Here is a 27,571-nt window from a genome sequence, read left to right on the forward strand (position 1 = left end):
TTAGATACAATTTAACCTGCATTTATTTATTTTCCAAAGTATATTACTATAATTTACCAGTCAGGGAAAACAAGTTACTGGTTCACTTACAATGAAATACAGGAAAAACATTAATTTCTACTGGATATAGGTATTTATGCAAAAGCATATGTGTGTAATATCAGCGTTCTCCCCAGGACACTGGCTAATTTTACTGATCACCCGGCTAACATTTAAGCCACTATTAAACTAATATTACATTTCAATGTTTGTTGCACAAGAGAGCATTAGAACCATTTATGTTAAATTACGCAATTCATTTATGCTTTGGATAGCTTTAAAGGGATATAAAACCCTTCCGGATTAAGATAGAGCATGTGATTTTAAACAACTTTCTAATTTACTTGAAGTAAATTGGAAACTTTTTTTAAAAATAGTGTGCTCTGTCTGAATCACAAAATATTTTTTTGGGGTTTCATATCCCTTTAAATAACATTTATAAATAACAGAAAATGTTATAAATTTTAAAAATGATTACACTGCCCCACTCAGCTGGCAAGATTGTGGAGAACACTGTGTGTGTATATTTGTGCGTGTGTTTATATATATATATAAAATAATTATTATTGGAGGCTTTTTTTTCAGAAATCAAATTCCTGTTTTTCTGACCCATACCCCTTGCAAATAAAATAAAGCCAGGGGTGCAGAATTTATTTCACATGTAAAAAATAGCAACAGTGTTAAAGGGATACTAAACCCAATTTTTTTCTTTCATGATTCAGATAGAGTATGAGATTTTAAGAACCTTTCTAATTTACTCCTATTATCAATTTTTCTTTGTTCTCGTGTTATCTTGATTTAAAAAAAGCAGTACTGTAAGCTTTAGAGCCAGACCATTTTTTGTTCAGCACCTGGGTAGCACTTGTTGATTTGTGGCTAAATATAGTAAACCAATCAGCAAGCACTACCAAGGTGCTAAACTAAAAATGGGCCGTCTCCTAACCTTTTATTACTGCTTTTTCAAATCAAGATAACATGAGAACAAAGAAAAATTGATGATAGGAGTAAATTAGAAAGTTGCTTAAAATTGCATGCTCTATCTGAATCATGAAATAAAAAATTTGGGGTTAGTATCCCTTTAAGAAGCGGCCAACTTTTTTTGGGGGGGAGCCAGAAAAGGGTATGTGTATATATGTTGAATTAGCCAAACTGTCAAGCACTGGGTAAAGCCTCAATGTTTGTTTCACTCCAGTGTAAGTATTTATAGGGACAGGAGCTACTGACATTTATCTTCCTTGATACATCCGAAGCAGGGGTGTCCAAACTTTGCTCTCCAGAGGTTTTGGAACTACATTTCCGATGATGCTCAGCCAGCATTTTATCTAGCTGAGCATCATCGGAAATGTAGTTCCAAAACCTCTGGAGAGCAAAGTTTGGACACCCCTGATCTAGATGAAGCTATTCTGAGTGTGCACAGCTTGGTGTCAGTGCATGGAAGTAGTTTTGCTACAGGTCTCTATCTCACTTTTCTGCTGCATTATATTTTGCAAATAGCACTTTTTATATTTTTCCATGTTGTGTGTAAATTATTCAAAGCTGTTTAGTTGTATGTTAAAGGGGCATTGATTTTTTTTTTTATATATATATTACACATTAAATATTGCATTGCAAAGATCTGCAAACAAAATAAACATTATAGGATATTTTACATTGATGTTTTGTTAGCTTAAGTAGCATGGGTTTGCAAATCAAGAACAGTGCAGCAATGCACCTATTGAAAAAAAAAAGTTGGAGTAGGTTTCATATCTGTTTTAATTGTGGCAAAACTGCAGCATACTTAAAGGGACATAATACTCATATGCTAAATCACTTGAAACTGATGCAGCATAACTGTAAAAAGCTGACAGGAAAATATCCCCTGAGCATCTCTATGTAAAAAAGGAAGATATTTTACCTCACAACTTCCTCAGCTCAGCAGAGTAAGTTCTGTGTAAAAAGTTATTACTCAGTTACTGCTCAGCTGCAGGTAAAAAGAAATAAAAATGAAGAAATGAACAGCAGCCAATCAGCATCAACAGTGCTGAGGTCATTAACTCTTTTACTGTGATCTCATGAGATTTGACTTAACTCTCATGAGATTTCATTGTAAACTTCCTTAAAGGGACATAACACACTTAAAGATTGTAATGTTTACTTATGTGTTTAAACAAAACACCTTTGCAATGTACATTCATTATTTATTTTGCTATAAAATACTTTGATGTATTTGTAAAAACATGCTACATATTAGACAGTGATTGCTTAGATTATTGAACAAACTCATTTATGCATAGCCCTTATCTACAGTTAAAGGGACACTGAACCCCAATTTTTTCTTTCGTGATTCAGATAGAGCATGCAATTTTAAGCAACTTTCTAATTTACTCCTATTTTTAAATGTTCTTCATTCTCTTGGTATCTTTATTTGAAAAGTAAGAATGTAAGTTTAGAAGCCGGCCCATTTTTGGTGAACAACCTGGGTTGTTCTTGCTGATTGGTGGATAAATTCACCCACTAATAAACAAGTGCTATCCAGGGTCTAAACCAAAAATTGTCTGGCTCCTTAGCTTAGATGCCTTCTTTTTCAAATAAAGATAGCAAGAGAATGAAGAAAAATTTATAATAGAAGTAAATTAGAAAGTTGCTTAAAATTGCATGCTCTATCTGAATTACGAAAGAACAAATTTGGGTTCAGTGTCCCTTTAAAGGGACAATCAACACCAAAATTGTTATTGTTTAAAAAGATGGGTAATGCCTTAACTACCCATTTCCCAGCTTTGCACAACCAACATTGTTATATTAATATACTTTATAACATTTAAACCTCTAGATTTCTGCCTGTTTCTAAGCCACTACAGACAGCCTCTTATCACATGCTTTTTTGTTTGCTTTTCACAATAGGAGACTGCTAATTCATGTGAGCCATATAGATAACATTATGCTCATGCCCGTGGAGTTGTACACAGCACTAATTGTCCAAAATTCAAGTCAATAGACAATAAAAAAAAGTCATGTGATCAGGGGGCAGTCTGCAGAAGCTTAGATACAAGGTAATCACAGAGGTTAAAAGTATATTAAAATAACCATGTTCGCAGTGTAAAACTGGGGAATGGGTAATAAAGGGATTATCTATCTTTTTAAACAAAACACATTTTAGAGTTGACTGTCCCTTTAAGGTACATAAAGTAAACTTTCCAGAGTTTTCAGATGATTTAAAAAAAAAAAAAAGTGACAGTTTTTAAAGGGACATGAAAGTCAAAATTAATCTTTCATGATTCAGATAGAGCATGTCATTTTAAGACACTTTTCAATTCAAATCTATTATCAAATATCATTTGTTCCTTTGGTATGCTTTGTTGAAAACCATATGTTCATCTGCTCAGAAGCAGCAACACACTGCAGGGTGTATTACACTTACTTTAAAACACTGAACCTGCTATATTTTACACAGTGCAGATAATATAAACATACTTAAAGGGACAGTAAACTTAAAAAATAATGTTATATAATGCTACACAAATATATAACATTATCTTAGCGGCAGGAAGCAAAAAAAAAAGCATTGCAAGATATTTTATATTAAACCTGGATTTAGCAGCTCTCTGCTCCAGGATCTTCTGAGCGGGTCTTGAATTTTAAAAACGCTTCTCAGGCGCGCTGTCTAATCATAGCACGCCCGATCGAGCCATTGAAATGAATGTAGCTTGGTAAAAATTCAAGACCCGCTCAGAAGATCCTGGAGCAGAGAGCTGCTAAATCCAGGTTTAATATAAAATATCTTGCAATGCTTTTTTTTTTTTTTGCTACCTGCCGCTAAGATAATTTTATATAATGCTACACTATGTGAATAATTATATAACATTATTTTTTAAGTTTACTGTCCTTTTAAAGGAACATGAAAAGACTAAATGAAACTTTCATGATTCAGATAGCACATGCCATGTTAAGACAGCAGCAGCGTAAGCATTTCTGGGCTCTAGCTGTTGACTTGATGGCTATAGACCTTTATCTCTTGTCATTGGCTCAACAGATGTATTCAGGTCCCAGTAGTGCACTGATACTCTGGAGCTGACTGGTGCTATTCTTTTAATCAATTTGAAGGGTTAAAAACATAGTTTTATGCAGGTAACTGATATAATAGAATGCCCTATCATATTAGTAAATATTCTGTTTTTACAATTTTTTGTCCCTTTAAGGCTTTTAAAATGTAATTTGTATGTATGTGTTTTGCAATTTAACACTTAATGCTGATAAAAAAGTGCTAAAAAGATGTTACAAAATGAACAATTCTGTTAATCATTGGGTGCATATGTGGCTGTTTCGTCACATCTATTTATTTGTAATATTTAGTGCATTCCGTTAGATACATTGGGCTCTCATCGTCTGCTTAGATTTTCACCCGGCAGATTTTGGTAAGTTAGACGTGATGCCAAGATACGCACAAAGTAAATGCCTGCGCAAGCTACAGGAAAGCCAGTTTATGATAGAATGGAAATACTAGCTACTTGAAAGAAACAGCATCAGATTTTGGACAAAAAAATTAAATAATAAAATAAACAAATTAAAAAAACCGAAAAAAAAAAAACAGTATGGCTTTTCCCATAGCAGTTTCCTAAGCAGCAGCACTGATCTGATTTTGCAAGAATTGGAAAAAGGGTTTAGTCCTTTTTAACTGTTGATCGGGTCTCCAATTCTCTTGCTTCTATCTCCAACACTGAATCAGTGCTTCTTAAAATGGGGGACTCTTCATTTTTTTGGGGGTCCCCACAAGATTTGATAATGTACTGTAAGTGAGTGTGTGTGTTTTTGTGTATGAGTGAGTACATTTCTTTCTATATTTTGCTTAATGTGAAGTAGGCACATAGCTAATTTTGTACCTCTATGCCTAACCATTAGTGATTAACAATGGTGACAAAAGTGAAAATGTATTATATTCACTAATAATCCCCTCATTTGTGTGGTATATTGATGTATAAAAAGACAAAACAAAAAGCATTTTATATCCATCTGACAAGGGGTTTGTTTTGGGCTATATTGTAATAATGGGGGGGTGAACAATTTTATAAGACAAAAGGGGTCCCAGGGGAAAACAAAAATGAAGAAACTCTGGTGTAAATAACATTATTATGGTGATAATTTTATTTAAAAAAATGTAATTAAAAAGTTTGGATTTTAGAATAAGTTTGGATTTTGGAATTCTTGCTTTGGGGTTTTTTACCTGTGTATTGCATTGTCTATGACCCTTTCAAAACAAAACAAAACAAAAAAAACCCATTTATCATTACATAAAAAAAAAAATACCTTTAAAATAATACAGCCTCTAATTTAGTCCAATCTTTCTTTCTTTTATTTTTTGCATTTCAGCTTGATACAGGCAGGGCTTTGATAGCTATACCGTGTTTGAATGTGGTAGTGTCACCAGCCATAAATTAAAGATTTACCTAATAATAAAATACTATTGATAACACTAAATAAATGCTAGATAGCATGATGCATTCAAAGAAAAAGCTTAGTCTGAGAATAACACGTAGATGTATTTTTAAAAGTTTCATTAGCTGTTTAAATATTGACAAAATAAGTGTAAAGTTTTAGTGTCTATAAAACAATGGGAACTGCCATGTTGTAACTTAGGTTGCCGTCACTGCTGTGGCCAATTAGGGACAGTTATAAATAGGTCACTAGAGTGTGCAGCCAATGGCTGTGTGGAATATAACAGTGTTCTGCACTTTCATTTCTAAGAAACTGAAAAGCTCAAAATTTCATTATGGAATTACAGGAAAAGGGGACAAAATAAATAATTAACGTATATTGCAGACTTTTTTATACATACATTTTTTTATCATTTTATATTACCATCTCAAAGTGTTTAATGCTCCTTTAAGGGGTTACACACATAACTAACGTTTTTCTTGGGGAGCCTAATGCATTGCGACCCCTGAACAGGTTGCCATACCTAGTAGCCAAACAGGAACAGCATAAGCATGTAACTACCAGTAACAAGCTGTGTTCTTGCACATCGTGCCCCGTGCACATTTAAAGGACCATAGTAATGAAAAACAATGTTAACACTAGCTGTGCCCCAATTCTGAAATGACTTAAGGTACTGCTCGGGAGGTGAAGAACACTGCAGGTCCTGAGCGGAAGCTACCAGTCATCAGCAGCAATTGTGGTATCGCTAGTGGTAAAATGAAGCTTTAGAGTATGACAAATTAGAGCATGCATTATTTTTTATTATTATTATTATTATTATGGCCCTTAGACTTCTTTGCAGACGTAAACTCGGTTATCAAGGGACCTCTATACAATAATAACAAACTCTAATGAATTAGATCATATTATTTTTTGAACGTGAATGTCCCTTTAAGCTGCTTTATTTTTTCAAATATTTGTACAACAGAGCCCACCTGATCCGAATAATTAATCATAAGGTAGAAATTCCCATGAAATAGATATAACTAATTCAAGGTAAATAAGTAGATAAAATACAGAAGTTCCTACCTAGCACCCCTAAACCTAGCATTCTTACATTATTTGTGCCGCACCCTTTCTTCAGACAGTGCTCTATTTATTTTACCTGAACTGAATTTTTATGAATTTTTCTTTGGGGAAACATGCCAGTGTTGTTTTGCACATAAAATTTAATAGCCACTAGCACTATTTAATAGCACCAGTCTCCACTCACTGTTTAAAATCTAAGCTCCCTTTATTTTCCAGTGCGGTGCTTTATAGGCGCACCGCTAACGTCTAAATAACCTTTTAACCCCTTGTCTAGCACAGAGGGGGTGCAGTGCAGTGTGCTGAGAGTACCCCTATACATATAAAGAATTTAGCAGCTTTAATAGTCTGCACAAACACAAAAAAAAATCATTCAGTGCTCATTGTATGAATATGATTATAATTTAAATCTAACATATTTGTTGATTATACATGCAGCTATCCATCTCTTTATCATATAACTGAATTTCTGTAATTGTAGGGGAAACAACACTAGATATGAAATACTTCTTTGGGATATTAACATATTTGGCTCTCTGATTTATCTAAAATACAGTATTTTAAAAATGTGTTATTTCTTTTCCTGATTGATGAAATGGTTGTTCCTGCCCAGATTAGAATTTCTCTTTATTTTGTCCTTAACATGTAGGGATCTTTAATTGCTGACTACCCATCACCTGAAATAAATGATTTAATATGATTTAGTTTGTTCTGTGTGTCTATATATACAGTACCTGTATATATATATATATATATATATATATATATATTATAAACATTTAAGCATATTATTATTATTCTTATTGGAAAAATATAATACACATTTTATAATTCATTTATTATTATTATTATTATTATTATTATCGGTTATTTGTAGAGCGCCAACAGATTGAAACAATGTCCCTTTTGCATGCTTGCTGAATAAATCTGCATTCTTGTGTTGCTTATACCACTTTTGTACAAGAAAACCTACATGCATTTTTGCTTTGATACACTGTAAATGAAAGAATTACTTATATTAAACGTATATTCACTACATTGCTGGGAATGCTCATTAGCTTTGCATTGCTTGCTTTAAAGTGATGGTAAAGTTTCCAATTCGTATATTGAGATCGGAATGGAAACATTATTTTAGATGGACTTTAATTCATCCATTCTAATGAAGATACTCTATAACTTACTTTTTAATATAGCAATAAGATTCTAATACCACACGCTCCATTGTGAGATAATGGTTTTAAAGGTTCTCCAATCGGCGCTCTAGCCATATGGCATTCACCATTTTTTTATTCAGTTAGAGCTGCTGATTGGAGAACAGTTCAAACCGTAAGCTAACAAAAAATAAAAATGTGTGCCAGAGCGCGGGGTATTAGAATTTTATTGCTATATTAAAAAGTAAGTTATAGAATTTCTTCATTAGAATGGATGAATTAAAGTCCATCTAAAATATTGTTTCCATTGCAGATCTGATTATAGAAATTGGAAACTTTCCTATCATTTTAATTTACAACTTTGGGATAAAACAATTATTTCGAACCATAGTGTTAGAATCTGAATGCAGATGTTACTGGGAGATTCAGGGGATGAGAGAAAGTTTGTGAGCCATAGTTATAAATATGGTAGCTACAGTTTAATATAAATAAGTAATATGGCTCATGCATTTCCTTTTATTACTTGTACAGTAGAAGATGTTTTCGGGTTTTACTTGAGTTTAAAATATGAATAACGTACTTAGCGATATGGATTTTTGCAGCACTATACAAATGAATGATAATAATAAGAAATAAGAATACTTTAAGAGAAAGGGCCTCAGGATAAAAAAAAGACTAGTTCTAGGTGACCTTCAGACGTTCTAAAAATAACTTTTATTTTAGTTAAATGCAAAGCAAAGGCTCAAATCAAGCAGGGAAAATTGCATTAAAGAGACCTGATGTCAAATTGAAAGTGACGTTATAGTGCAAACATGGCCGTTAATCTGATAGAGCATATCATTTTTGCATTGCTGATCCTAGCTATGTATTAAAGGCATTAAACAGGTACAATCCTGGCTTGGTACGCCCAAGCATTGCAGCTCCCAAGCAAGTAACCGTCAGGAATTTGTGACCAAATGCAAGTGCCTATCCTGATTGGCTCACCGGTAGCAGTGTTTAGGTCTTCCCAGTGGGTCTTCACCTAACCTTAAAGGGACACTAAACCCACAATGTTTCTTTCATGATTCAGGTAGAGAATACAATTTCAAACAGCATTCCAATTTACTTCTATTATCTAATTTGCTTCATTCTTTAGATATCCTTTGTTGAAGAAATAGCAATGCACATCGGTGAGCCAATCTATATGCAGCCACCAATCAGTAGCTACTGAGCCTATCTAGATATGCTTTTAAGCAATTAGGAAGTTGTTTAAAATTGCATACTCTTTCTAAATTCTGAAAGAAAAAATGTGGGTTTCATGTCCCGTTAACATCTTTGCAGGGTTGTAGGCGGTAATGTTGACGACAAACTTTTTTTGGGGCGGTTAACCCTTTAAATCTAACTGATGCTTCAGAGTGCATTTCAAATCTCTTTGAACCTTAACCATTACCTAACCCTGAACTCACAGAAGCCACATTAATACAGCAGTATTTCTACTGTAACAAATGTTTACTCAGTGTTCTTTTTTTATTTTTATAAAGTGTGTCAGTGCTGCTCTTAGTTTAATAATTGTACTACAAACACCTCTGTTTTCAAACAGTTTTTACATGACTGCTCTTTTCTTTGGTTTTCCTTTTCATCCCAGATTAGGTGTTTTTGCAAGTGATTCACCTGACTCCACACTAGTCTCATAGCCATAGGCAGTGAGATAACCGAGTGTGGGAGGACAAGGAAACACTGCGGTAAGCCAGTGCTAGAAGTGATCGGTTGGCAAGGTCTCCTGAGGCTGGTAGGATAGTTCTCACCCCACATTGTGAATCACAAATCCCAAGGAGCCAGGGATTTTTTATATGGTGAATCCCTGGCTCTGTGTGCCTCAGTGGCTCAGTACCGGAATCTGTATTCCTCTGAGCCTAAAGCATTGTATGAAAAATGTATCAGGCTTTTTATTATTATTATTATTATTATTATTTTATGAACCATGTTGAAAGTGGCAGTTTAACCCATTAGCTGTCGAAGGGGCCAGTAGCGGATTTTCTCAACAGAGGGCAATGATGCAAAATACTTTTATGGCCCCCCAGGTAACAGTAGTAAGCATTAGTAATACTATTCTTGCTGCTCTGTATAGTGGTTTTGAAGATAGATAGTTAGACAGAGAGATAGATAGACAGACATATAGATATAGACAGACAGATATATAGACAGACAGATAGAGATAGACAGATAGAGACAGACAGATAGAGACAGACAGATAGACAGACACACAAATAGATAGATCGATAGATAGATATAGATAGATAGAGACAAACAAACAGAAATAGAGACAGACAGATAGACAGATACATAGATAGATAGATAGATATAGATAGATAGATAGATAGAGACAAACAAACAGACACATAGATAGACAGACAGAGAAAGACAGATTGATAGACAGATAGATAGATAGATAGATAGATAGATAAAGATATATAGATAGATAGAGACAAACAAACAGACACATAGATAGACAGACAGATAGAGACAGACAGATAGATAGATAGATAGATAGATAGATAGATAGATAGATAGATAAAGATATATAGAGACAAACAAACAGACACATAGATAGACAGACATATAGAGACAGACAGATAGATAGATAGATAGATAGATAGATAGATAAAGATTTATAGATAGAGACAAACAAACAGACACATAGATAGACAGACAGATAGAGAAAGACAGATTGATAGACAGATAGATAGATAGATAGATAAAGATATATAGATAGATAGAGACAAACAAACAGACACATAGATAGACAGACAGATAGAGACAGACAGATAGATAGATAGATAGATAAAGATATATAGAGACAAACAGACACATAGACAGACATATAGAGACAGACAGATAGATAGATAGATAGATATATAGATAGATAAAGATATATAGATAGAGACAAACAAACAGACACATAGATAGACAGACAGATAGAGACAGATAGATAGATAGATAAAGATATATAGAGACAAACAGACACATAGACAGACATATAGAGACAGACAGATAGATAGATAGATAGATATATAGATAGATAAAGATATATAGATAGAGACAAACAAACAGACACATAGATAGACAGATAGAATAAACAAAACATTTTACAAAAAAAAGGAATGAGCCATAAAATAGACCATTTACAAATTTAAAATTCCCAATGCAATAGCATAAAGGTGTGAAGGATGCAGTACTGTAAAGAATAGAAAGAAAACAGAGCTCATTTCCTAATGAACTACGTACACCGCATGCAGCTGGAACATTTCCATATAGCAAAGACCCCCCCCCCTATATTCCATGTACCTAGTAGCAAAAAAACAAAACAGCCCTCCTCTCTATATTTATTATTCTAAGTGAAACTGAACTCAAAAGAATCAGACAACTTTACAGCTTTTAGGGAACAGCCACAAATATGGTATATTGCTCCCTGCACACACATCTGGCTTGTTATTAATTACTTGATTTACATCCATGAATTTAACCCTGTGGCCCCTATGCATTGATACATAATGGGTTAAACCTCTCTGGTAGCGAGAGGGATTTTTTGCAATATACTTTTATTAACAAAAATGCTTCTAGTGAAAGCAATCACTGTTTCAGTGAGATATTGTAATGCACACTGGCAAGAGGAGCATACGTACATATGCTTATTGTGCACAGTTAAACCTCTCACTGAATATAGTGATTGTTTTTACTATAAGCATTTTTACTAATACATGCGTGTAGCAAAAATGTTTTTGCTGAAAAGAACTTTAATTTTGACCATCATGTCCCTTTAAGAAAAACTAGGCCAAATCTTTTTAAAAAAATGAAACCTTTTTTTGTTCTACTTTTGATGTTTGTAAAGTTTGACTCATATATAACGTATTTACTTCCCTTCCTTCCTCTTTGTTATTGAAAGTAAGTCAATACCAATGATATACATACACACACAGACACACAGACACACACACACAGACACACAGACACACACACACACAGACACACACACACACAGACACACACACACACACACACACACACACAGACACACAGACACACACAGACACACACACACACACACACACACAGACACACACACACACACACAGACACACACACACACACACAGACACACACACACACAGACACACAGACACACACACACACACACACACACACACTCACACACAGACACACAGACACACAGACACACAGACACACACACACAGACACACAGACACACACAGACACACACACACAGACACACACACACACACACACACACACACACACATATATATATTCACTAAGGTGTGAGAAACTATTCAAATTCCTAGGGAGGAGCATAATTGATCAGTTAGCTGATTATTAGTTTTTGAGTACCATAAATTGGCAGTCTAGTAAAATGTTTTTTTGTGTTTGTTTTTTTAAATGTGGGTTCTATCAGGTAGTTATATATTTCTTTACTGAATGGGTTTGTATAGTACTTGACAGCTTCTAATATTTTATTTCTGGCTCTGTATATTTATTGGTAAAATCATTTTGTTACTCAAAAAAGTGTGGCTAGTTTCTCAATATTCCGGCTGTTTTCTAGGTTTGTACATTTTTCCACTGATGGGAGTTGGTTGTTGTTGGTGATATTATTTAGTTGAGGGTTATTCAAGTTAATTCATTTTAAGTGCATTTTAAACTGGTATATTTCAGATTCTATTAGAAATATTTTTGCTGCACATGAAGAAAATGCATGTTCACACAACCTATCAAAGTATCAGTGAATTAAAAAAATTGTCTCAAAAGCAGTGGTACCATAGCAAATAAGTTGTTTTAAATCAGATTTTAAATGCAATGCTGTATATTTCAATTTTGACTTTTATGGACCTTTAACACATCTTCCAACATTCACCTGTTAGTATCTGGTACTGAGAGCAGAGTTAGGAAACTCATGGGCAGAGTCATAGTGTCTTGGGGGTGGAGTCAGAATGAGTAACAAATGAAGGCAGTGGGTGGAACCCACCATCTAATGGGCTGTTGTCAGGTGGTCTGAAGTGTGGTTGTATGGCCCCACAAAGGGAAGCTAGAACAATAGGGAAGGGATAGTGCCAAAGAAACGGAGCTCCCAAACCCAAGCATACAATATGCAGGACGGCTGTGAGCTCAAGGTGTAAAATTAAGTCTTCCATTTACTAAATTGACAAAACTCAACAGTGAGACAGTCCACTCCAATTCATTTGTTATCCCAGGGAGTTTTTAAGTAACAATTTAATATTATTATACTTTATTTATGAAGCGCCAACATATTCCGCAGGGCTGTCCATGGGTACAATTCATTTAACCCCTTAATGACAACTGACGTACCAGGTACGTCATGCATTAACAAGCAGTTAATGACAATGGACGTACCTGGTACGTCAGTTGTCTAACAGAGTGCTGGAAGTGATCACAATCACTTCCAGCAGCTCTGAGGGTATTGCAGTGATGCCTCGATATGGAGGCATCCTGCAATACCCCTTTACAAGACTCCGATGCAGAGAGAGCCACTCTGTGGCCCTCTCTGCACCGGTAGTAATGGTGCCGATGGTGCCTTTGTCCGGTGGGAGGAGGGAGCGTGTGCGCGTGCGTGCACGATGTGCGCGCGTGCACGATGCTCGCGTGCACGTGCACAGGTGTGCGTGTGCACGTGGGCGCGCGTGCACGTGCACATGGGCGCGCGTGCACGTGCACATGCGCGCATTAGCCACACTGACACCAATGAAAAAGGAAGGGGAAAAAAGTTTTTTTTTTTTTTTACATTTAAAAGGATCTGGGAGGGGGAGGGGGTGGGGGTATTGTGGGGGGGCAGCTACACTACAGAAATAATTAAACATACAAATAAAAGTTATAAATAAAATTAAAATAGTTTGGTTTGTGGGGCCAAACTGGGTACTGGCAGACAGCTGCCAGTACCCAAGATGGCGGTAATTAGGTAGGGGAGAGGGTTAGAGAGCTGGAGGGGGGGATCAGGGAGGTTGGTGCTAAGGCAGGGGTCCATCACAACTAAAATATTTTATAATTTTTATTAAAAAAAAAAAAAAAACTCTTATTTAGTACTGGCAGACTTTCTGACAGTACTTAAGATGGCGGTAACAATTGTGGGGTGGGGGAGGGAAGAGAGCTCTTGGGAGGGATCAGGGGGTGGGATGTGTCAGGTGGGAGGCTGATCTCTAAAATTAACCCTGCAAGCTCCCTACAAGCTACCTAATTTAACCCCTTCACTGCTGGGCATAATTCACCTGTGGTGCGCAGCAGCATTTAGCGGCCTTCTAATTACCAAAAAGCAACGCCAAAGCCATATAAATCTGCTATTTCTGAACAAAGGGGATTCCAGAGAAGCTTTTACAACAATTTCTGCCATAATAGCACAAGCTGTTTGTAAATAATTTCAGTGAGAAACCTAAAATTGTGAAAAATGTAAAAAATTTTTTTTTTTATTTGCTCGCATTTGGCGGTGAAATGGTGGCATAAAATATACCAAAATGGGCCTAGATCAATACTTGGGGTTGTCTACTACACTACACTAAAGCTAAAATAAACCCTACAAGCTCCCTACAAGCTCCCTAATTAACCCCTTCACTCCTGGGCATAAAACATGTGTGGTGCGCAGTGGCATTTAGCAGCCTTCTAATTACCAAAAAGCAACCACAAAGCCATATAAGTCTGTTATTTCTGAAAAAGGGGATCCCAGAGAAGCATTTACAACCATTTGTGCCATAATTGCAGAAGCTGTTTGTAAATAATTTCAGTGGGAAACCTAAAGTTTGTGACAAAATTTGTGAAAAAGTGAACTTTTTTTTTTATCGCATTTGGCGGTGAAATGGTGGCATGAAATATACCAAAATGGGCCTAGATCAATACTTTGAGATGTCTTCTAAAACAAAATATATACATGTCAAGGGATATTCAGGTATTCCTGACAGGTATCAGGGTTCCAAAGTAACTAGCGCTAATTTTGAAAAAAAGTGGTTTGGAAATAGCAAAGTGCTACTTGTATTTATTGCCCCATAAATTGCAAAAAAAGCAAAGAACATGTAAACATTGGGTATTTCTAAACTCAGGACAAAATTTATAAGCTATTTAGCATGGGTGTTTTTTGGTGATTGTAGATGTGTAACAGATTTTGGGGGTCAAAGTTAGAAAAAGTGTGTTTTTTTCCATTTTTTCCTCATATTTTATCATTTTTTTTTAGTAAATTATAAGATATGATGAAAATAATGGTATCTTTAGAAAGTCCATTTAATGACGAGAAAAACGGTATATAATATGTGTGGGTACAGTAAACGAGTAAGAGGAAAATTACAGCTAAACGCAAACACTGCAGAAATGTAAAAATAGCCATTGTCATTAAGGGTAAGAAAATTGAAAAATGGTCCGGTCATTAAGGGGTTAAATAAAACAATGATATAAAACTAAAACAGGACAAAAAACACATACAAGAGGAACTGAGGGCCCTATTCCCATGGGAATTTACAATCTAGAAGGGTAGGAGGTTGAGAAACCGGAGGTGAGGACTGCAAGATTGAGAAAGATGTTAAAGGGACAGTTTAGTATAAATTAAACTTTCATTATTCAGATAGGACTTGTAATTTTAATCAACTTTCCAATTTAATTTTATCATCAATATTGCTTTTTTCTCTTGGTATTCTTAGTTTAAACTAAACCTAGGTAGGCTCATATGCTAATTTCTAAGCCTTTGAGGGCTGCCTCTTATCACAGGCTTTTTAAATCTCTTTTCAACACAAAGAGACAGAAAGTACACGTGGGCCATATAGATATCACTGTGTTCAGGCACAGGGGGTTATTTAAGATCTAGCACAAAACAATGCTAAATTTAAGACAATAGATAATAAACAGTCACAGTCATGTGATCAGAGGGCTGGAAGAAGGTTCCTAGATACAAGGTAATCACATAGGTAAAAAGTGCATTAATATAACTGTGTTGGTTATGCAAAACTGGGGAATGGGTAATAAAGGGATTATCTATCTTTTAAAACAATGACAATTCTATGGTAGACTGTCCCTTTATTTCAGAGATAGACGAGGGAAATGTGAGATAAGTGAAATTAATTTATTATTGAGTTGGGTGGTAGGCTTCTCGGAACAAAAAAAGTCTTCAGGGAGCATTTAAAGGAAGAAAGATTAGGGCAAAGCCTGACAGCACGAGGGAGAGTATTCCAGAGGGTAGGTGCTGCACGACAGAAGTCCTGCAGTCTAGCATGAGAGCGGCATTGGTGAAAGCTTTGTATGCAAGGGTGAGAATTTTGAATTTAATTCTGCTGTGAATGGGGAGCCAATGAAGGGACTCGCAGAGAGGTGCAGCAGATACAGAGCGACAGGAAAGGTGGATCAGACTGGCAGAGGCATTTAGGATGGATTGAGGGAGGGGGAGGCGGGACTGAGGAAGGCCAGTAAGTAGGTTATTGCAGTAGTCAAGTCGGGAAATAACAAGGGAGTGGATTATTAGCGTTGTGGTGTTAGCGCTCATAAAAGGGTGAATCTTGAGAATATTGCGTAGGTGGTTGCAGCAGGATGAAGAAAGCGATTGGATGTGGGGGATGAAGGATAGATTTGAGTCAAGTGTAACTCTGAGGCATATTTAACACTATTTTACACCTGCCCATGGGCAACACCATCATCTCCAACAACATCTGTACATAGATTTATACTTCTCTGTGAAGATTTGAATCTGGGACCAAGAGTCAGTGAGTCATTAGGTGGTGCTAAGTCATCTCATTAATGGTTAAAGAAGGGACAGCAGACCAGAGACCCCAGTATAGCTGGTCTTTCAAATTGCAGGACATTTGGACATTGGATTTTTGTTTTGTTAAACTGAATTTATGTAATGTGTTCATTGGCCATTTAAAAAAATAATTAGTGTATGGTCATGTTATCATGTGCAGTAGATTCACTATAAATTGTAGCTTAAAGGAACATAAACCCCAACATTTTTCTTTTCAAGATAGAGCATGTAATTTTAAACAACTTTCCAATTTACTTTCATGATCTAATTTGCTTTGTTCTCTTGTTTTCCTTTGTTGAACAGTATATCTAGGTAGCCTCAGGAGTAACAAAGCATTACTGGGAGCTAGCTACTAATTAGTGACTGCACATAAAAGCCTCTTGTGATTGGCTCACCTGTTGTGTTCATCTGGCTCCCTGTAGTGCATTGCTGTTTCTTCAACAAAGTATACCAAGAAAATGAATCAAATTTGATCATAGAAATAAAATTGAAAGTTGTTTATAATGTTATGCGCTGTTTGAAGAATGAAAGAAAAAAAAAATGGGTTTGTGTTCCTTTAATCAACTAAACCAGTATTGCGTATTTCTAATGTAATTTAAATTATGAATACACCTTTATGAAGATAAAAAGGTAATTGTGAGCAAAAATGTCCGGCCTAGTTAAATAACAGAAACCATTATATAAGAAAGCAAAAGAATAAAGAAGCACATTATTTTATTTCTCACTAGTGAAGTGAGGGAATGTCAACTTAATGAACACTAATAAAATGTAATAAGTGAATTCCAAAAAATATTTTTTGTTGTGAGCAGCAATTTATTAAACATTGACTATAAAATGGTGTTCAAAGCCTAGTTTTGTTCCAATTAAACTCAGAGTTAGTAATTAATCGCAGTAGATTTTAGTACGTAATCATGCAGCCCAGCCTGCCATAATGATTTATATGATAGAATAACAATACAATTATACTTTCTTAATTTTATATTTTTTTTTCATACAATACATGTGCAATATTTTATTAAAGGGACACTGAACCCAAATTTTTTTTCTTGCGGGATTCAGATCATGCAATTTTAAGCAACTTTTTAATTTACTCCTATTATCAAATTTTCTTCATTCACTTGCTATCTTTATTTGAAAGGCAAGAATGTAAGTTTAGATGCCGACCCATTTTTGGTGAACAACCTGGGTTGTTCTTGCTGATTGGTGGATAACCCATCAATAAACAATTGCTGTCCAGGATCTGAACCAAACATTGTCTGGCTTCTTAGCTTAGATGCCTTCTTTTTGTAATAAAGATAGCGAGAGAACGAAGAAAAATTGATAATAGGAGTAAATTAGAAAGTTTAGAGGTGTAAGAAGCACCTCATTGGTAGAAAAGCGATGTGCCATGGGTGGCCGGAGCCGCTGAGTTTAACGATGTGCAACGGCACATTCAGAGTGTGTTTAGCACCCTTTTATACACATATGATCACTTAAAGGGATACTAAACCCAAAATTTTTATTTAATGATTCAGGTAGAGCATGACATTTTAAGCAACTTTCTAATTTACTCCTATTATCAAATTTTCTTTGTTCTCTTGCTATCTTTATTTGAAAAAGAAGGCATCTAACCTAAGGATCTAGACAATTTTTATAAAATAAATCAAAGATGGAAAAGCAAGAAGTGTATAAAGAATAGATAGAATAAGGTTGAAGAAGGCGCAAATAGGAGCAGGCAGTCTTATCCAGCACTAAATCATTAACCTTTACCAGTACACCTAAATGTTCAATATGAAAATGGTTATAGACAGTGGTTTTGTACAAATTAAATTTCAATTTAATGCTAAATGCGAGTAATTACCAAAAAGCAGCAACAGTGAATCAATATTTTGCAACATAAATACATGTTATTATAGCAAGGGGCCCCTTGAATTTGCCATATAAAAGTTAACCAAGATAAGTCCCAATGATAAGAGTCCAGGATTTGAACTTAAAGCATTAATAGGGATCCCCTTTGTTTAGCAGTGGATGTCAGTAAAGCACAGTCCCCTAATTATGGGATTGCCTGCAAGTGTAGTATTTCTGTGTCACCCAGTAAGACATATACTTAAAGTTTGAATTCAAATAAATCCTCCCTGCAGCCGCTTGTAACTGAGCTTTTTTTGTGTACTCACTTACGGCTAGATTACGAGTTGTGCGTTAGGCTTAAAAAGCAGCGTTAAGAGGTCATAACGCTGCTTTTTAACGCCCGCTGGTATTACGAGTCTTGCAGGTCCAGGTGTACCGCTCACTTTTTTGGCCAGACTTGAAAATACCGCAAATCCACTTACGTCAATTGTGTATCCTCTTTTTTCAATGGGATTTGCATAGCGCCGGTATTACGATTCTGACAAAAAGTGAGCGGTACACCCTCTCCTGTCAACACTGGTACCGCATTTTAAAGTCAGTAGTTAAGAGTTTTACACTACAACGCCGTAGCATAAAACTTAACTAAAGTGCTAAAAAGTACACTAACACCCATAAACTACCTATTAACCCCTAAACAGAGGCCCCCCACATCGCAAACACTAAAATAAATTTTTTAACCCCTAATCTGCCGAACCGGAAATCCCCGCCACTATAATAAATATATTAACCCCTAAACCGCCGCACTCCTGCATCGCAAACATTAGTTAAATATTATTAACCCCTAATCTGCCATCCCTAACATCGACGCCACCTACCTACATTTATTAACCCCTAATCTGCCGCCCCCAACGTCGCCGCCACTATATTAAAGTTATTAGCCCCTAAACCTAAGTCTAACCCTAACCCTAACACCCCCTAACTTAAATATAATTAAAAGAAATATAAATAAAATTACTATAATTAACTAAATTATTCCTATTTAAAACTAAATACTTGCCTATAAAATAAACCCTAAGCTAGCTACAATATAACTAATAGTTACATTGTATCTAACTTAGGGTTTATTTTTATTTTACAGGCAAGTTTGTATTTATTTTAACTAGGTACAATAGTTATTAAATAGTTATTAACTATTTAATAACTACCTAGTTAAAATAAATACAAAAGTACCTGTAAAATAAAACCTAAGTTACAATAACACCTAACACTACACTACAATTAAATTATTTCCCTAAATTAAATACAATTAAATACAATTAAATTAAATTATCTAAAGTACAATAAAAAGCAAACACTAAATTACAGAAAATAATAAACAAATTACAAGATTTTAAACTAATTACACCTAATCTAATCCCCTTAACAAAATAAAAAAGCCCCCCCCCCCAAATAAAAAAGCCTTACCCTACACTAAATTACAAATAGCCCTTAAAGGGGCCTTTTGCGGGTCATTGCCCCAAAGTAATCATCTCTTTTACCTGTAAAAATAAAGTACAAATCCCCGCCAACATTAAAACCCACCACCCACACAACCAACCCTACTCTAAAACCCACCCAATACCCACTTAAAAAAACCTAACACTAACCCCTTGAAGATCACCTTACCAGGAGAAGTCTTCATCCAACCGGGCCGAAGTCTTCAACGAAGCCAGGAGAAGTCTTCATCCAAGCCAGGCGAAGTGGTCCTCCAGACGGGCAGAAGTCTTCATCCAGATGGCATCTTCTATCTTCATCCATCCGTCGCGGAGCGGGTCCATCTTCAAGACATCCGACGCGGAGCATCCTCTTCTGACGACGGCTAAGACTGAATGAAGGTTCCTTTAAATGAAGTCATCCAAGATTGCGTCCCTTCAATTCCGATTGGCTGATAGAATTCTATCAGCCAATCGGAATTAAGGTAGAAAAAATCCTATTGGCTGATGCAATCCTCAATAGGATTGAGCTTGCATTCTATTGGCTGATTGGAACAGCCAATAGAATGCAAGCTCAATCCTATTGGCTGATTGGATCAACCAATAGGATTGAAGTTCAATCCTATTGGCTGATTGCATCAGATGTCGGATGTCTTGAAGATGGACCTGCGCCGGATGAATGAAGATAGAAGATGCCGTCTGGATGAAGACTTCTGCCCGTCTGGAGGACCACTTCGCCCGGCTTGGATGAAATCCCGGCTTCGTTGAGGACTTCGGCCCGGTTGGATGAAGACTTCTCCCGGTAAGGTGATCTTCAAGGGGTTAGTGTTAGGTTTTTTTAAGGGGGTATTGGGTGGGTTTTAGAGTAGGGTTGGTTGTGTGGGTGGTGGGTTTTAATGTTGGGGGGGATTTGTACTTTTATTTTACCGGTGAAAGAGCTTATTACTTTGGGGCAATGCCCCGCAAAAAATGTTGGGGTTGGCGGATTTAGGGGTTAATACTTTTATTAGGTAAATCACAATGTGGGTGAATGGCGGATTAGGGATTAATAGTTTAATTAGGCATATTGCGTTGTGGGGGGTTGTCGGTTTAGGGGTTAATACTTTTATTATTAGTTCCGATGGGGGTTTGATGGTGGATATAGGGGTTTTACGTGTCAGGTTTATTTTTGGGAGGCATTTTAGACTTTTACGGGATATATTTTTTTTTTTTTAATTTTCTTAGGCGCCAGCAGTTTCTAAAGTGCCGTAAGTTACTGGCGACTCCACAAATGTGTATTTACACTAATTTCTAGACATTGCTAGTTTATCCGACTTACGTCACTTTATGAACTGCTGGCGCCATATATATGATACCCCAATGTGCGAGGTGAAATAACAGGTGGCACAGGTTTTAGCAGTTATGCTGAAGCTTGCGCCGCATATGTAATCTCGCCCTTAGTACCTAGCTCTACCACCCCCACTGAGAGGTTGATTTCATCCATTGTTTCTTGTTTACATAGCTCTTCTAAGACCAGTACTGAAATACTGAAATGTACAGTATAGGTAAAGGTTTCAAAAGACAAAATTCTATCAAATTACAAAATAAAGGTAAAGGCTTTATTTGGAAAAATGTAATGCATTCCAGTAGGTAAAATGGATAGCTGGAAACACATTAAAGGGGAGAAAAAATACACTCCACTGTCCCTTTAAGTATAATAAAAACAAATGCAGTGTATAACCATTCATTTCTTTTGCCGATTTTATTGCACATTGTATATATAAAATGTCCCTTTATATATAATGTCCCTTTAAGTTTTTTTTGAGCCTGAGAAATACTTTTTTTACTGGATCCCCTGGTCAGATATGGGTTATAGTTCCAAAACTTTATTTTTGAGAGGCTTTTTTTTCAGTGCAATGGGTAAAACAATATACTTTAGTGTATCACACAGTAGCCCGGTATGCAGGTGTAGCCATCTTTATTATAGCTATGAATAATGTAAGCAATCATGGCATGGTATTTTGCTGTAGAAATAGAAAGGCTGTACTAAAACAGATCCCTACACCATAATTATCCATTGCTATTTGTACTTTAGCAATGTCATATTGTATTGCCTGATATCCGGACCGCTCATTTTATTACTAACCCCAATATCCTATTTTAACAGGTGGTCGCCCTTGGAGAAGTGCCGGATGGCTCTGTGGTCACAGTTATGGCTGGAAATGATGAAAACTATTCGGCAGAACTTAGAAACGCCTCCGCAGTCATGAAAAACCAAGTGGCGAGGTTCAACGATCTGAGATTTGTGGGGAGAAGTGGAAGAGGTAGGGCATTTACTTCCAGGAATTATAATTTATTTAATTTTCTATGAATGTGTTTTTTTTATTTGATAGAACTAACATCCGGCCATTAAAACTTTATTTTTGTGGAAATATGGCACTGGTTTCTTCAATTAATATTGTAACATTCAGTGTTTAAAGCATATAATGGAAATTGGAAATAGCACATTTTTAATTTGAATTTGCAATATACTCTTCTGGTAAAAATGATCACTGTTTTAAAGAGAGTTTTTCCTGAGCATGCCAACTTTCCATTTCATATTTCTCTTTTGTGAATCTTTCTGTGAGGGCATACTGAGGTAGGCTCAATAGTGTGCACATATCTTAATCAGCAGTTTGTTATTATTATATATATGAAGAGTACCAACATAATCTGCAGCTCTATAAACATAGAATGGTAATATTTATAATAGGCAATGATAGACCAGGTGAATGGGTAGGTGATTTACATGACTGCTGGGTTTCTTAGCTCACATGTAAGGGGATGTGTAGCAAAATGTTTACAAGCAACCTGTAGAGGTAGCTTTAGTTTACATGAGCTTTAGCCTATCTATGGTAAAACGTTATGGTAAGTCATTGTATAGCTAGAAGCCCTGTTAGAATGTCCCTTTTATCACGTATATAAAAGCAGCAGTTAAATATGTTAGAAATATGTTTTCATGAAAAGGTTTAAGTAAAAGCTGTTTACATTTAATGGAAAACTAACAAGAAGTACATTTATTGTGTTTTATGTAGTTCTGTGACTGTTATCACTGTTGACAGGGACGGATCCTACAGGTTTATTTAGCAAAGAAATACATTTTTTTTAAAGAAACAGAGCGCTATAATACATTTTGAAACATTATTTTTTAGCTGAGACAGTGAAAACTGATCATCCCTTTAACGAAGAAGACTTTTTAACGCAAACCGAGAATCATTAAGCTCAAAATGTAATTCCTCATAAAAAATATGTTGAATTATGCAAGTTAAAAGAAAAGCTTTGCAATATAGTTTCCTTGTATTCACCACCCGCACACACACTATACATGTAGTTTACCTCTGACAATTGTGTTTTTCACTGCCCCCAGAGAGACTCTAGAATATCCTTCATAATTCAGGCCCCTGACCCCACGACATGCCACCTAGTGATTGCTTGATCATTACATTAGCTCATTACAGACTAAATACAAATCATGCTGTTCAAGGGGTGTGTCTCTGACCTGCAAAATGACAAAATGTTTTTAATGGTTACTTTACTGATATATACTATGTATATAATCAAAATTATTTTAATTTTGCTTTAAACTGTGTTAGGGAATTGGACATGTTTCTTAAAGGGAAATTAAACTGCAGAACAGAATTTCAACATAGTAGTTCCTGCTCAACATTATTTTCCATCTTAATGGGAGAAGAGACCACTGCTTCATTCATTACTTGTGGGAATTAAGAACCTAGCCACCAGGAGGAGGCAAAGACACCCCAGCCAAAGGCTTAAATACCTCCCCCACTCCCCTCATTCCCCAGTCATTCTTTGCCTTTTGTCACAGAAGGTTGGCAGAGAAGTGTCAGAAGAATGAAGTAGTCTCTTATGGAGGGTAGTACTCTTCGAAATGGGACTGGAGTTTTAAGTAGTCCTGTCAGCCTCTCAATGAGAGCATGGGTGAAAGTTAGAGTCCGGAGATGCAGGGGGAGTTCTTCTGCCAAACCAGCCCGACTCATGATTAACAGCTTCTTAAGCAATCAGCGTTGACGAGTTTCGCTGCCTGCTTTATTCTCTCAAGTCTATGTCAGGAGCGATGCTGCTAACCTTTCAACTCTACCGATAAATATTCTGGAACTTAGAGCGATATTTAACGCTCTGAGGGCTTGCCCCCCCCCCGGGGTCGTCCCGATTCATCAGATTCCAGTCGGACAACATTACCTTGGTGGCTTACATAAACCATCAGGGGGGAACGAGAAGCTCGGATTCTGGAATGGACAGAGACCCACAACTGTTCGCTCTCAGCGATCCACATTCCGGGTGTGGACAACTGGGAAGCGGATTTTCTCAGCAGACAATCGTTTCATCCGGGGGAATGGTCTCTCCATCCCGAAGTGTTTGCGGAGATCTGCAACAGATGGGGGACGCCGGAGATAGACCTCATGGCGTCCAGACTCAACTTCAAGCTACCCAGATACGGGTCGCGGTCCAGGGATCTCCAGGCGGAACTGATAGATGCTTTGGCGGTCCCTTGGGAGTTCAATCTAATTTACATATTTCCACACTGTTGCCACTTCTCCCTTGAGTGGTGGCCCACATCAAACAGGAGCAGACTTCAACCATTCTGATTGCTTCGTTGTGGCCACAGAGGACGTGGTTTGCGGATCTGGTGGGGATGTCGTCATCTCCTCCATGGAGGTTACCCTGTCGCAGGGATCTGCTGGTGCAGGGTCCTTTTCTCCACGAAAATCTCAATTCTTTGAGGCTGACTGCGTGGAGATTGAATGCCTAGTCTTGGCCAAGAGAGGGTTCTCAGAGAGAGTGATTGATACTCTCATTCAGGCCAGGAAACTGGTCACTCGTCTCATCTATCATAGGGTGTGGAGGACCTATTTATCCTGGTGTGAGGAAGATGGATATCCCTGGCATAAGATTAGGGTATCCAGGATTCTGTCTTTTCTTCAAGATGGTCTGGATAAGGGCCTTGCCGCTAGTTCCTTAAAGGGACAGATTTCGACCTTATCGGTTCTGTTACACGAGAAGCTAGCAGAGCTTCCTGACATTCAGTCCTTTGTTCAGGCTTTGTCCAGAATTAGACCGGTTTTTAGACCTTCGGCTCCTCCTTGGAACTTGAACTTGGTTCTTAAGCTTTTGCAGAGGGCTCCGTTGGAGCCTATGCATGCACTTGACATTAAGATTCTTTCCTGGAAGGTTCTGTTTCTTCTGGCTATTGCGTCGGCTCGCAGAGTCTCTGAGTTAGTGGCCTTGCAACATGAGCCTCATTACCTGTTTTTTCATGCCGATAAGGCTGTCTGGTTTGGGATTTCTTCCCAAGGTGGTGTCAGATCGTAATATCAATCAGGAGATAGTAGTTCCTTCCTTTTGTCCTAACCCTTCTTCGTCAAAGAAAAGGTTACTTCATAACTTGGATGTGTTTCGAGCCTTGAAGTTTTATCTTCAGGTAACGAAGGATTTCAGACAGACTTCGTCCTTATTTGTGGTGTATTCTGGGAAGCGTAGGGGGCAGAGGGCCTCTTCCACTTCTCTGTCTTTTTGGTTGAGGAGCATTATCCGTTTGGCCTATGAGACAGTGGGACATAAGCCTCCTCAGAAGGGTTACGGCTCACTCATTTAGGGCTGTGGCCTCTTCTTGTGCCTTTAAGAATGAGGCCTCTGTGGAGCAGATTTGTAGGGCGGCTACTTGGTCCTCCTTACATACTTTTGCAAAATTTTACAAGTTTGATGTTTTTGCTTCGGCGGGAAGCTGTTTTTGGGAGAAAGGTTCTGCAGACTGTGGTGCCCTCAGTATAGGGTCCTCCTCCTTTTACCCTTCCGTTTTGTTCATTCAGCGTCCTCTAGAGCTTGGGTATTTGTTCCCACAAGTAATGAATGAAGCAGTGGACTCTCCTCTCATTAAGATGGAAAACATAAATTATGCTTACCTGATAATTTTATTTCCATCTGTGGGAGGAGAGTCCATTGCTCCCGCCCGTTTGCTCCGGTGGGCGGGTCTTAATTTAATATTATTCTTCTGGCACCATTTATACCATGATATTTCTTCTACTGTTCCTTGTTCCCTTGGCAGAATGACTGGGGGATGAGGGGAGTGGGGGAGGTATTTAAGCCTTTGGCTGGGGTGTCTTTGCCTCCTCCTGGTGGCCAGGTTCTTATTTCCCACAAGTAATGAATGAAGCAGTGGACTCTCCTCTCACAGATGGAAATGAAATTATCAGGTATGCATAATTTATGTTTTTCCTCCTGTGCCTGCAGCTCTGTTCAAAGCTGTTATCTTATTTTAACTCATTACAAGTGTTAGTAGGTGAAGCGCTGTGTCTTTATACTAGGCCCGCCATCTTGTATCTCACAGATCTGACAGAAGCGGTTCTGACATTGTAGGAATTTTTGACAGCTGTACCGTACTTCAGTTTATCTTGCACAATAGAGAGTGGAAGATTTTTTTGCTTCTGCAGTTACACAGTATAAAAGTTACGTAACAAATATTTAAAAAAGTATTCAGGAATAATATAGAGCAATACAGCCACGGCAAAAATGTGCAGCTCTCGCTTTGAATTGTGCATGTTAAACTGAAGTGCACAATACAGCTTTTTTTTAAAAAATACAACAGCATCACTAATCTGTGAATACTCATCTCTTCTGTCACATTGTGCAAAAAAGGTGTATCCTGGTCAAAATTCAAATGCAAATAGATTAACTACAGCTTTGAACAAAAACATATTTGCAATATACATGTACTGGCAAAAATGCTTCTAGTAAAAGTATATGTAGTAGAAATAAATCAAATAACATAAAAGCAGCATTTTTTTGTAATAAATTCAGCCACTAGTTAGTGTTTTTTTTTTATAAAATATTATGTATTTTTAGAGATTGAAACCAATTCTTTTTTTATCTTTTGTATTTCTACAAATTCTATTACTTTCTTCAGTTACATTTCAGTTGTATGTTTTATATAACATTACAGGAACAGAGCCTTTTTTTTTTTTTAATAGACATTAAAATGAATGTACTTTATGCCCTCAAACAAAGTAGTGGGTCTTCATACTTCAGAAACAGTCATAAAGAACCAGAATTTGTAGTGTTTGATATTGAACTGTTATATCAACTGTGTTGAAGGACATAATTCTTATCCATTCTGGATGGACCTTGAAGTCCTTTTACTCACAGAAATAAACACATTAATTGTTACACATTAAAAAATCTTAAATTAGAAAGAACCTGCTGTGTCACATCCAATGCATACTTTTTGCTGTAGCAGTCATGGGTGATGTTTCCACTGGAAAGGGGCAAGCGCCCATTCGCCCCTATGATGCCATAGAAGTCCTAACCCTAATTTTAACCTTTCCTTACACAATCAACCACAACATTCTTGCATCAAGATTTTGTGAGCCGGTAGCTCTCTTCGTCCGCGATGTTCAGGTTGAGGGTAAACTTTTGTATACTATTTAGGTCTGCATGTTTAAAAAAGATCTCTTAGTTACAGTGACCTCTTATCATTTTGTATTAATGAAACAGTAAATAAAAGTTATCTGAAAATTGTTAGGAGCCAACAGTAATGAGCCAAATATGATTCCTGGCATTAATTAGTCTAAACAAACATATTTTAGTGATCTTTCTTTTTGAAAGTTTAGCAGCTCTCTATTGAGTGAATTTAGTTTTGGGATCATTAAATTGTATATTATGCATTGCAGTGTAAAACACTCAGGGTACACACCCATTGTAAAGTTAGCAAAACGATACAGAATTCCATTTATCTCACGTTCGTCTAAAAAGTTTCTTCTGTGTTTGGGAAAACTGCACTGCAAAAGAGCACTTTACGG

At 36.7% G+C, this 27,571-nt stretch overlaps 1 protein-coding gene across 1 annotated transcript in view; it reads left to right on the plus strand.

The window, feature by feature from the left end:
* RUNX2 (RUNX family transcription factor 2) overlaps window positions 1-27,571 on the plus strand; it is a 287,535-nt gene that overhangs the window by 165,371 nt on the left and 94,593 nt on the right. Inside the window, exon 4 of the mRNA XM_053709598.1 lies at window positions 21,886-22,042. Within this exon, the coding sequence (XP_053565573.1) occupies window positions 21,886-22,042 (157 nt within the window). The remainder of the gene's footprint in view (window positions 1-21,885; window positions 22,043-27,571) is intronic.

Source organism: Bombina bombina, chromosome 4 (assembly GCF_027579735.1).
Source record: "Bombina bombina isolate aBomBom1 chromosome 4, aBomBom1.pri, whole genome shotgun sequence".
Lineage (NCBI taxonomy): Eukaryota > Metazoa > Chordata > Amphibia > Anura > Bombinatoridae > Bombina > Bombina bombina.